Source organism: Salvia miltiorrhiza, chromosome 2 (genome assembly GCF_028751815.1).
Source record: "Salvia miltiorrhiza cultivar Shanhuang (shh) chromosome 2, IMPLAD_Smil_shh, whole genome shotgun sequence".
NCBI lineage: Eukaryota > Viridiplantae > Streptophyta > Magnoliopsida > Lamiales > Lamiaceae > Salvia > Salvia miltiorrhiza.
Window position 1 is genome coordinate 69,091,376 of NC_080388.1, and position 12,966 is coordinate 69,104,341.

The following is a 12,966-nucleotide window of genomic DNA, read 5'->3' on the forward strand; positions in this document are numbered from 1 at the left end:
TCAGAAGAAGAAGGCATGACCTTTTTTTTTGTTTGATTAATAAATACGTATATTAAATAAATAAAAAAAGAGCAAGAAAATAAATTTCAAACTAAATCTTGGGCATACCATAAAATCACAAGGAAACTTCTTCATCATAAAATGAAAAAAAAAAAAACAACAACAGAACTTTGTAGATCATATATAGCCAAAAGTGTACTGTTTCGTGTGTCCTAATCATCTCAGAATTTGGCATCTTATATCCACCATTCTGTGGTAAAGCTTTTTTTTTTTAGGCGCATTCTGTGGTATAACTTAAATAGATAGAATTCAAACAACATAATCAAGAAATTCACCACATTTTCACTTCAGTTTTTCTTGCATCACATGTGATTTATAAAGATACATATATAACCTCAAATCAACACTACAAACAAAACCACTATCATTAGCATATATAATATTAAAGTAAAAAACTTCAAGAACTCATTCAAAACGTCGATTAAAGATACCTATAATAAACTTCAAGTATCAAGAATATTGATCAACCGACGAGCTATGCAATGCTGTAACAGAATCGGGTATCATCAGTCCTCACCTGTGAGATCTCCCCAACGAACGTTGTGTTTAGCTGCAAGATAGTGTGCTCCCACGGGTCCCCTGCTTCCATACGGGTAGAGCTCTGGGGCGATCTTCCTGTCTTCTAATTCCCTCAGTAATGGCGTGAAAAGAGCCCACGCAGCATCTAACTCGTCGCTCCTGATGAACAGTCTCCGCTCGCCTTCTATTGCGTCTAGAAGGAGTCGCTCATAAGCATCCGGTATCTCCCTTGTGTACCTTCAAGAATTCATTCGAGATCATCAAAATACCAAAATTTGGACGATAGACTGTGGAAATGAAATTAAAAGTTCAATCTTGAAATCTTTTACCTGGCTTTGTAGAGAAGATTGAGGTCACTACGGTCTAGCCTCATTCCAAGGCCGGGAACCTTGTTATTGACCTTCAAATATATGGCCTCGTCTGGCTGCACACGAAGCACTAGCTCGTTCGTGGCCAGATCCAAATCCGTCCCAAAGGTGTGCTTATACAGATTACCGGGAACGTGCCTGAACTGAACTCTAATCTCAGCCCTGATTTCAGACAAGAGAAACATCTATTGATTAATGTCAGCATAACACAATTCATAACATAGTCTTACAAAAGAAGATCATGATTTAGATACCGTCTTGTGTGGAGGGCTTTGCCTGCTTTCATGAGGAACGGAACACCATCCCAACGAGCATTATTGATGAAGAGGGCCGCAGCAGCAAATGTAGGAGTCACGCTATTGTTTGGTACGGTAGGATCGTCAGTATACCCTAGGTACGTTTTACCACCCTTGCTGTGCCCCTTGTACTGGCCAACAACCACATCTTCAAGCAGCAAAGGCTTCATTGATCGCAGAACTTTCACCTGATTAAAATGTATTTACATTGTAATAACACTCGAGATAGCAGACTTGAGTTCGAAGTTTCAAAGAAGTGAAAACAAATTCTAATACCTTCTCGTTTCTTATATCTTCAGCATCCAAGCTGACAGGAGTCTCCATTGCAAATAATGCTAATATTTGCAGCAGATGGTTTTGCATAATATCTCGGATTATTCCATAATTGTCGAAGTAGCTGAAAACGAAGAAAGGGACAGTTCACGTCAAGATCCTCAAGAAAGAGAATTCAGTCAAAATATTAGATTGTGTAAAAGAGCCTCACCCTCCTCGTCCTTCAGTTCCGAAATCTTCTGAGAATATGAACTGGACATTGCGGATGTAGTCTCTCGACCAAAGAGGCTCGAAGACAAGATTCGAGAAACGAAGCACTGATAGGTTTTCGACCAACTCCTTGCCCAAATAATGATCAATTCTGCATTAAACTTAAGCCAGTTAACTTCTCCATAAAATGATGAGTTACTCTTCTAGTTCTTGCACAATAATACATATACCGGAATATTTGGTCCTCGGAGAGATACTGTTTTAGACATCTCGTCAGCTCTCTAGACGACTCTGAGTCCCGACCAAATGGCTTTTCTACAATCACCCTTGTCCATCCAGTTGTTGAAGAAGCTCCGGTGCTAACACAACGGGCCACATCCACGAATATGTTCGGAGGAACGGATAAATAAAACAACCTATTAGATAATCCACCACCCTGAAAAACATTACACTAACAGCATTATTTATTAAATTGATTGCAATTTCTCTTATCACTGAAACTAAAACTATGATGAAATTAAGCCTACATCTACATGGATTGATATTCAAAACAGCATTATCAAAAGACTTTTTTCCAAATTTTTTCAGTAATATCCTTCTTATCTTCGAGATTTATGCTAAATAATTTGGTTGTCTCTGAGAAAACATATAATGCCTAGTCTTAAACTATTTACAGCTGCAGGACAAAAAACAAGAACACAAAGGATAAATATATAAACCTCAACCTCAAAACTCGATTCATCCAATCTTGATAATAAACTGACTTGTACTTCCAAATTTCACGTTTCCTGGGGTAGAGATGTCGAGGCTATGCTTACACAAAGTAATCATGCGGCTCTATAGGTAGGTATAACAGTTCTAAGTTATATGCAGTTAGCGATTTTCAGAAGATACTATTTGTGGCGTGTGTACATACAACTGAATACGAAAAAGATGTTTTAGCACCTCTTTTTCCTTCAGTTTGCAATCCAATTCCAAGAAGTGTTCTTCCGAATTGTATTGACCTGAATGGTAAAAGCATCTCTTTAGAAACTGTGTCATTTTGTCATCACAGTTTTCTCTGGAAACAACAATACGAAACAGTTAGACTTCGGGATATCAGTCGCTAGCGATTCATGTTTTTTTAGTTAATAATATTGAAACAATGGAAACCTCTGATCAATCCTGCAAGTCAAGGTTCTGCTGATCATGTTTCTCAACTCCTCATCACTCATATTGGTCCGAGAATAACCAAAAATAACAAAATTCTGCACAAATAGAAGTTTGAACAGTTGAGCAGCATTATTCACTAATACGAACTCGAATATATCTAACCATAAACCAATACCAAGCAAGGGCATCACCTCAGGAAGCCAACCCTCATAATAGAGAGCAAAAAGAGCAGGAAAGATCTTCTTCTTTGCAAGATCGCCCGATGCACCAACAACCGTAATGCTTAGAGTAGAATCCCCTTCTGCTGAATCAGAAAAATTGGCTTCTTCTGCAAGGGGATTGTCAACTGAACCCTCTACAGACACAGCAGCAACGAGTTATGAATCGGAACAACAAAAAATCAAGAGAAAAGACACATAGACAACACACACAAATTGAACTTCAACCTTGCAGCATCATATGAAATTTACTAAAAGGCACAGAGATAAGCAAAAACACACACATACACACACTGAAATTGAACTTAACCTTCCAGCATCATATGAAATTCACTAAAAGGCATAGAGATAAGCAAAACAAACACACACTCAAACTGAACATCAACCTTCACATTATATGAAATTCACTAAAAAGCACAGAGATAAGCAAGAAAATCACACACATACACACTCAAATGTTCAACTCGACCTGAGACACAACACTAAAGTGAACAATTCTTGATTAATTTCTTAAGAACCCTTTCTTACATTTCGTTGAATTTCGCATGCATGGCTAAACATAACGTATTTGTTTAAAACTTATAAAAGAATCCTGGTTTTCTACATTCAAAATTCAGAATCAAACAAAATTTGCATAAATGATTCACCAAACAGCCATAAAGTACTAAAATTTAACACACGCGCGCGCGCGCGCGCGAACCAAGAAACAGTCATAAGATCACACTGCTGCAGACATTGAAAATCATACCATCTTGCAAAGAAACAGCATTAAGAGGATACCCATTCGATGACCTCAGCTCAAAATTGCTGCTTCTTAGCTGAATTCTTGTAAAATTGTTGGGAGCCCACTTTGAGAAATGGCTTGAAATTGGTACAGCCGCCAGATTTCTTGAACTACACAAACTCTCATTGTGGAAACAAGAAAATGTGGTTGAAGATGATGAATAACAACAAGGATTGCTCAATAATTTAGCCATGATATTTCAAGAAAGCAGGCTCCAATGATTTTTCTCGATTGTTTTTCAGGTGGGAAGCTTTAATTCTCTGCAAAAATCACACCTTTCATTCGAGAAAATTATGGGCTACGGGATTGAAATTCTTCGATTGCTTGGGATATTTGTTTGATATATGTATATATATTTTCCCTATGTATTAGATTCTTTGAGAGTGGCTTTTGCCTATAACTGAGAGACATTGATTGTTGTAGGAAAATTAGAGATTTTCAAATGCTAATCCTTTATATGAGGTCGAGATTTTTTCTCTTACTACATTATCCAATCTTGAACAAGCCGGAAAACAAAAGGATTTTGGGCCAATTTTGGGTTTAAACTGTAATTGGATTTTGAAATCACGGATTTCCCTTTTTGGGCTTTACTAAATAGTAAGATGTAGCCCAATAAAAGAGGCCCAACAGGACCATTTTAAACCCCAAATATACATGCTTTATTATAAATTGTCTCAAACTATAAAATTTAACTTTTTAAATCTCAAACTACGAGGTTTGTATAAAAATTATCCCGCTTTCATTTTCCAAACCTCGAAATAATAATGTGGCTCGCTAGATGCACCATGTAATTTATACTCTATTCGTCCACAAAGAGTACGTGGTGAAGTGAAGGGTATGAGTTTTAATAAAATAAATTGAAAGATGTGATTCCAGTATTAAAGGGTAGTATTGGGCCCACCAAATTCTAAAAGTAAAGGGTGAGTATTTTATAAATATTGAGTGTGAATGAGGTTTAAAGTATAAATGAAGTTTTTAAAAAATGAAAACACACAATCTTTGTGGACGGACGAAAATAGTAATAAATACACAATCTTTGTGAACGGAGGGAGTATTTTATTATTTTAAATTATATGACACAAAACAATATCATTTTATATCATGTCATTTAAAAATGGGTTAATTATGCGAAAAATCATGAACTTTGGTCAGATTTCCAAGTTTGCCATGAACTTTTTTTTTTATCAAATTTTCCCTAAACTTAACCAACTGATCAATTTTGTCATGGTTTTGAGAAAAACCCCAAATAGAGTGCTGACATGGCACTCTTTAAGTTATCTGAAAATTGACGTGGCATCGCCGGCGGGAACAAGAAACGACGACGTTTAGGTGGGGTAAAACGACGTCGTTTTGAGCCCAAAACTTTTTTTTTTCTCTCTCTCTCTATCTGTGTGTCGAGCTTGCCGGAAAGAAGCTCTTCTAACCACCTAATACTGCGGAGGGGGCGACGGCTCTGCTAGGTGGTGGGGGAGGGCGGTGGAGAGAGAGGTGTGGTGGTGGGGGAAGGCAGCGGAGGGGGCGGCAGATCTGAGAGGTGGTTGGGGGAAGGCAACGAAGGGAGCGGCAGATCTGAGAAGTGGTTGGGGGAAGATGAAGGCGGTGGATCTGGTGTGGTGGTGGGGGAAGGTACGGCGGATCTGGTGATGGTGGTGGGGAAGGGCGATGAAGAGAGAGGTGTGGTGGTGGGGGAAGGCAGCGGAGGGGACGGCAGATCTGAGAGGTGGTTGGGGGAAGATGAAGGCGGTGGATCTGGTGTGGTGGTGGGGGAAGGTACGACGGATCTGGTGATGGTGGTGGGGAAGGGCGATGAAGAGAGAGGAGTGGGGGTGGGGGAAGGCAGCGGAGGGGGCGGCAGAGGGCCGCCTTCGGGGAGCCCATTTTCGCCACCAGGTCACGCGCCGCCGCCTTCGCGCTAGGGTTTTGATTTGGGTTTGTGATTTGGCGCCGGAGTTGGTCACTTGCTCCACTTCGTCAGTCGGCAGCGGCGGCGTTGCAGGTTTTGGGAGGAGGATTTTTTCTAGACAAAGAAGATGAGCGGCGATCAGCGGTAAGATGGAGGGAAGAACGACGGTCGGCGGTCGGCAGGATTTGGCAAATAATTGATTTTCTATTTTTTTGTTTATTTTTTTCCAAGTAAGCGCCACATCAGCTCGGTATTACCACGTAGGCGCCAGCTAAGATCGAACCTTCATCGGAGGTAAAAACCGTGGCAAAATTGATCAATTGGTTAAGTTTAGGGAAAATTTGATAAAAAAAAAATTCATGGCAAACTTGAAAATCCGACCAAAGTTCATGATTTTTCGTATAATTAACCCTTTAAAAATTGATGTAATTTTATATCATGTCAGTTGATTCAAATCACGTTGTTAGTTTATCTAATGTGGATTTTAACTTTTTTTAAATGATGTTTTTATATAAATGAAAATTTTATTTTTGTTAGATGATAATTGATAATTTTATGTATTGAAACTAAAAATAATTAGTAATATTATAGAGTCAATATATCAAAATACTCATTCTTATATAGTAAAAATAAAAAGTACACTAAAATAAAAATTTAAAAATTAACTACTTTTTATGAAAAAATCAATTTTATCCTTATCCGTAAGTAGAGATGGCAATCGGGTATGACGGGTACGGATAGTGACTATCCATACTCATACTCACGAACTAAATGGATAGTGATTTTTAACCACGAAATTATCTATTGATATCAAATGGTATCAAAACCCGTCACTCGCGGATATCCGCTACCTGTCGGGTATCCGCGAACCTGCTATTCGTCGGGTATCCGCCGGATATCCACTACCCACTATTCATTGGATACCCACGAAATAAAATTTAATTATAAATTTATAACAAATTTAACGAGTAATTGACGGGTATTTTCGCGGGTATGAATAGTAAGTATTCAAACTCATACTCATGACCTAAATGGATAGTGAATTGTAACTAGGAAACTATCTGTGAATATCAAATGTCTCTCAAACCTACCTTAATAGATTCGGATTTTCGCAAGTATCCATTATTCGCTGGTAAATTGCCATCTCTATCCGTAAGAGTTAATATATCAAAATCAACGAATCAGTCTGAGCATCTCCTTTTGATTCTCCGCCACGAAATCAACGAGTTTTAAGATTGGGGTAAGAAGATAATGAACAGCTGTTTGGTGAAATGCCAGAGGAGTTGTGAAAATGGGACTGACGGATATTAAAGCCATTAATTGTTTCATTAAATCTTTTTTTTTTTTTTAACCTTTGCTTCTGGCCGAGAATTAAATTGAGCCCCAAGAAGTTGGATTGAATGATTAGCAAAAAAAAATAAAATTATAAAATCAATAATAAATCAAAATTTAAATTCTCAACTAGTTAGTAATAGTGTTAATTGTGATCGAATTTTATTGTTAATTGTGAATTCGAATTCACAACCAATAATAGCTATTCAACTGTGAATTCAAATTTTAAAATTTAAATTAACAACCAACAATATTATTGTTACTGTGAATTCTAGTTTTAAAACTTAAATTCACAACTAAAACTATTATTGATTGTAAATTATAGTTCAAAAAACTCGAATTTACAACTAAAAATTAATAAATATTTTTTTAATTTTTTATGTAAAAGGTAAAACAATAAGTATGATTAATTTTTAAAATTTTATTTTAATAGATAGTTTATAATTCTACTACTCCCTCCGTCCCACGAATCTTGACACGTTTGGTTCCGGCATGAGAATTAAGGAGTTGTAGATTAGTGTTTTAAGTATGTAGTTAATAAAGTATAAAAGTGATAAAGTAGGAGATAGAAGATAATAAAAGTGATAAAGTATGAGAGAGAATGTAATAATTATTACCTTATTTAGAAATGTGTCAAGATTCGTGGGACGGCCCAAAAGGGAATATGTGTCAAGATTCATGGGGCGGAGGGAGTATTAATTTAATTTGGACATGTTTTAAGTCCACTCAATATTGTATGGGATGAGATGGTGGTAGACTGGTAGTTAACCTTGAGCGGTTGGTCCATGAAAGAAGAATTAGTAGAAGTCAAAAAGAGAGCGCAAATCATAATACGCAGACGATGGATGAAGCGGTAATTTTATTAGAAAGCAAGATGGTAGCCGATGGGCTAAACACTAGCTGATTTATTTAACATGGAGAGAGAGAGAGAGAGTGTGTTGAATTAATCGAAGTAGCGAGGGCAGGAGCAGGGGCTCATTCTGCACTTGGTGGGGAGCGAGCACATCGCTGCATCTCTATCTGCCCCTGCGGCATTTCCATCATCATCTCCTTCACTGCTTGGCACCGGCATTCCGAACTCACCTGCCTCAGCTCCTCGCAGCACTCTTCCAGGTGCTCCTCTCCGTAGCGGCGGCCGCTCCTCAGGAAGGCATCTTCACCCCTCCTCATCTTGCTCTCCGCCCACATCATGCACCTCCTCATCGGCATCTGCTCCTCTACCTCCCGCTCGCATTGCTCGCCCCTAGGCCTGTAGCTGTACGCAGACGCGCTGCCCACCGCCACCAACACGAGGATCAGAGCTGCCACCTGCTTGCCCGCCATTGCTATCTGATGTACGTTGCTTACGTGGTAATTATATAACAAGATTGTTGTTGGTTGTGTGTGGATGATGGTAGTGGCCAAGTGGGAGCGGTATTTATAGAGGATTTGAGGGATTTGCATGCCCCCAACGTGGTGGCGCGGTGCTGAGCTGAGGTGTCGATACGGCGGAGCGGAGCTTCCACGTACCTAAATTCATGCATATGGTGCCATTGCAGAGATCATATGTGGGATCAACTGAAAGCTACAACTCCATCCAAATTTGGCGCTTTTGGGATTAAGGGCTTTCTTTCCGTGCATGTGTGTATCTACAAATATACTACTGTTCTATCAATAATATCTAGGTAACACCCAAACTTTTACTACTAGTTGTGTATTCTTATTTAACATGCATTGAATATAGAGTAATAAATTCATTAATTCTCGCTTAACATGCATTGAATATTGAGTCATAAAATCATTAATTTAGGCTGCAGACTTGGTGAAATCACTCTACTTCCCATCCAAATGGGCATCCATGAGTTTTTATACATAGTATATAAAAAGAAAATCAAGATTTATTTCAAACCGAAAGTTTGAATAATTGAAATTCAAATTAGGTTGTTGTGAGAACCGATGAAATTAAAGTGTTTCTGACCAACACATAAAAAAGTATGAAAGAGAAGGGATCTAAACTGTAAACGTCGGTCTCTCTTTAATCACGAACTGACTGAAATTGCGACTTCGCCGGAGTTAAGTTCACAAGGAGAGTATAACGGTTTGCTTGGATGGTCGATTGAAATAGCTTCAAATGTTCTAATTTTATGGTCGAGATGGATATCTTAAACTTGTGGTGCGGATGTAAAAGTTAAAATAATAGTAAAATAAATATACTATTATTTTAATTTAAAGTAATAATTATTGTTAAAAAAGTTTAAGAAATTATTATTGATTTTAAAACAAGAAAAATAAATATAAAAAGAAAATTAATTTTAAATTAAATGATTATTTAACGATGAATTAACAATAAAATAATAAAATAAAATTAATCTAACATTAAATTATTTAGTAACGCCGGAAATAATAAAAATAAAAATTAATTTTAAATTATTATTTAACGACGAATTAATGATGGAAATAATAAAATAAAATTAATTTTAGATTTATTTATTAGTTAACAACAAATTAACAATGAGAATAATAAAAATAAAATTATTTCTAACTTAAATTATTAATTAACGACAGATTAAAAATGAAAATAATTAAAATAAAATTAATTTTAAATTATATTATTATTTAACGATGGATTAACGATAAAATTTAATTTATAAAATAAAAAAATCGGATTGGTTGTTAATGCCGCTTTTTTAACTACAAATCCATTTTCGTAATTAATTTGAAGTTTTTTTAATTAGTGTCTCTTTCATAGGCCGTCGTGGCGCCGCCACCGTCCTCGCTCACCGACGCAGTTATGATACCACGCTCTCGCAGCCGCTTGTCAGGTGGTAAGAAACTGATTAATATTCCTTTTCAGATTAACTTAAAATCCACTATTTTCGAATTCTTCACCATTCTTTTCTATTTTAAGTCTTCTTCACTGCGACCGGCATGCTTTTTAGTTTTTGCTATATCACTGGCAACTTCTTTTTTTTGTTATTCATTAGATTTCCAATTTGTGTTGTGTGGTTAATCGTATAGGTAACAATTAAAATTCAATTTTAAGCTAGAGCTCCACAACTTAATTACCTAAATAATTAATTAACGAGATGGAAATCATTAGATTTCCAATATGTGTTGTGTGGTTAATCGGACATGATGAAAATCAAGAGTTACATTATATCCGACTTTGTTACTAAATTAGATCAACTGTTCTAGAACGATATTGTAATTTTGCATTTCCTATTCCAACCATGAGTTACTTTCTAATCAATCTACCTGAACAATTATTTTGAGCATATATATTAATCTATGCAAATCTTCATAATGCGGTAATAAATTTTATTCAATGTCGTAAAATTAAATAAAATGTATACGATTTTAGCATATCTAGCATGAACAATAATAGAAGAAGATATTTTGATCATGTAGTTTCTTAAGTCAAGAGGGGTGGTCCCTGGTAACAGAGGGGGAAGCTTTCTCAACTCAAGCTTAGATAATAGGGTGTTATGTGTAATTCTGAAGGCTAAAATTTACTGGTTCAATTCGTACTGTCATACTGTGGCATATTGATAAGCTTAACGATGAGTTTTTTTTTTATCATAATTACTTTAGTTAATTTGAAATATTTGATTAACAGAATAAGTTGTTAATTTGTTATGCTGAAACTTTGGTTGTTAAACTGGAATTCACGTAGTGATATATTTGATTAGTTGGAGAATAAAAAATTGTATGCTCACTATCAAGAATGTTATGTATAAAACTCGATCTTTCTATAATTTGCTAAATTATTTATAGCTGCAAGTCTAATTTATGTTTTATTGATTATTTAATGCTTATTAATTAATTTCTTATCACTATTGGATATCAAAAGTGTTGAACAAACATCGAGCTTGAAAACCGATAAAAAGTAAAGGTTGTTCGGTATATATAGGGAGCCTCGCATCGAGCGAATATCGAGAGAGAGTACTTCAGTCATGTCCGGCTTCGACAAAGAGCAGAATGTGAATCTCCTAGAGGGTGTAAAGCAGTAACAGTTTAAAGTTACAACGGACATAATCAAGCAGCTGCAAGAACAATCAAGTACTCCTCAAATCTCAATCCGATATATATACACACACATAGTTCCCTTGATTCCTAGAACACAAAATATATGGAAATAAATATTGCTGTCTATTTCCATGACGATTATCAATCCTCATCACTAAAATTAAAATATCATTCAACTACTTTTCAAAATCAATCTTAATCGGTCCCTACTCGTATTAAAGTACCTATAACAAATACTATTAACTACAGAAATTGAACATTAATTAATCATTTTGAAGGGGTCCCTAATCTTGTTTTCTTTCATCTTCATCTAATACCTATTCTACAGTAACACAAGAGTCGGTCCCAACGCCTAGAAATTTCCTCCATGGTTATTACTGCACTTTTAGTATAGTGTCGTTTACTCCAACCACAATTATTGACTTATTAATCTATAACTAAAAATGTCTTATTGAAAACATAATGGAGTATATATTGTTGTAGAGCAGACAGTTTGAAATTGCATTGTGTCTGTATTATTTAGTGTGACGTGTATTAATTAAATAAAATAATTTAAAAAAATCAAAATTTCGAAAAAAAAGCTGAGATTTGTAAAATCTACTACAATTGCATCGGGTGAAAAATCAATAACAAAAGATCCTGGTCTAAAACCGCAAAGAAAATTATCCCGAGTAATATTTGTAGATTTCTCATTGTGGTCTAAGAAATAAAAATTGAGAAATTTCGAAATCTTGGAAAATGTTGTAACTTATTACGATTGCATCGAGTGAGAAAAATCAATAATAATAGATCCATCCCTTTTTAAAACAGCAAAAAAATAAAATTATCTCGAATAGCAGCTGCGGATTTCTCATCTTCGTCGTCTAAAAAAACAAAATCACTCGTCACAATATATACACACACTAGTGAATTTATTTCATGCACCCTGAATTTCCATCTTCACTTTCTTGATAAAATCTTCACATTTCTTCTTCAATTCTTCTGTATCAATCCCTTCATCATCTTCTTCGTCATGTTCATGTTCATCCCATTTTTTGACTTCGAAATTCTGCAAATCTTCTTCAACTTCCTCTGCAGAAAAACTAACTTTTTCTTCAAGAATTTCTACTTTCCCAACACCATTTATCTTGCTCTCTTCAAGTCCATCTTTCTCGGGCCGATGATGGACGGTTTTTGGGCCCGAATCGACGGGTGTGATCTTGCTGATGAGCCCGGATGATTGTATGATGAAAACAAGAATCCCATTGCAGAGGAGGAAGATGCAGTTTCTCTCAGTTGTGTAAGTGAAGAGCTTGAAGTTGAAGTTGTTCAAGTGTGAGACAAGATGATCATAGGAGTGAAGAAAGAGAGGAGTGAGAGAGGAGTGAGAGAGGAAGAGTGAAAAAACAGAGAGTGGGAGGAGGATTTGAGTGATCTTCTTGAGATGTTTGAATCTGTCTGAATGATTCTTCATGTTCTCCATTTGATCATTGTAATGAGCCATGATGTGTGTGTGTGGGAGAGAGAGAGAGAGAGAGGGAGAGGGGATGGTATGTAGTGAGAGGAGACTTTGGGTTGCAATTTTAATTATGGCAGGTGAGGTGATATTGAATGGTTTATATAAAATATTTTGGCGTGGAAATTGGGTTTAAAAAATGACTTAGGAGGAGACTTTTTTGTCCTTCTTCTTTTTATTGTGAAAAAAATGACTTAGGAGGAGACTTATTTTTTATTTTTATTTTTATTTTTTTAAATACAGAGATAACAAATTTAGCTTCTCTGTCAGAAAAAAGATGTTATCTTTTTCTTCTTTCTATTTGAAAGGGGTGAGACCTGGAAATTTTCTTTTTCAAGATAAATAATCTAA

General features: G+C 36.0%; 3 protein-coding genes across 5 annotated transcripts; all 3 read right to left on the bottom strand.

Annotated features, from left to right (window-relative positions):
- Positions 1-319: 319 nt before the first annotated feature.
- Positions 320-4,379, bottom strand: LOC131008663 (glucose-6-phosphate 1-dehydrogenase, chloroplastic-like). 3 transcript variants are annotated; one of them, XM_057935625.1, is made up of 10 exons: positions 3,845-4,379; positions 3,070-3,233; positions 2,879-2,973; positions 2,672-2,786; positions 1,957-2,162; positions 1,728-1,877; positions 1,520-1,640; positions 1,202-1,431; positions 909-1,109; positions 320-816 (listed from the first exon to the last, which is right to left on the bottom strand). In XM_057935625.1, exons 1-10 carry the CDS (start codon positions 4,071-4,073, stop codon positions 567-569), a joined length of 1,761 nt encoding a protein of 586 aa, XP_057791608.1. In that variant the 5' UTR covers positions 4,074-4,379; the 3' UTR covers positions 320-566. The 3 variants fall into 3 exon arrangements, with proteins under 3 accessions (XP_057791608.1, XP_057791609.1, XP_057791610.1); XM_057935626.1 differs by having other exon boundaries at positions 3,877-4,310; XM_057935627.1 differs by having other exon boundaries at positions 320-1,132; positions 3,845-4,334.
- Positions 4,380-8,090: 3,711 nt separating this feature from the next.
- LOC131009930 (2S seed storage protein 1-like) lies at positions 8,091-8,438 on the bottom strand. Its single transcript, XM_057937329.1, has one exon. It carries the CDS (start codon positions 8,436-8,438, stop codon positions 8,091-8,093), a length of 348 nt encoding a protein of 115 aa, XP_057793312.1.
- A 3,598-nt stretch (positions 8,439-12,036) lies between these two features.
- LOC131009931 (uncharacterized) lies at positions 12,037-12,582 on the bottom strand. Its single transcript, XM_057937330.1, has one exon. The coding sequence runs from the start codon at positions 12,580-12,582 to the stop codon at positions 12,037-12,039; it is 546 nt and encodes a 181-aa protein (XP_057793313.1).
- Between the last annotated feature and the right edge of the window lie 384 nt (positions 12,583-12,966).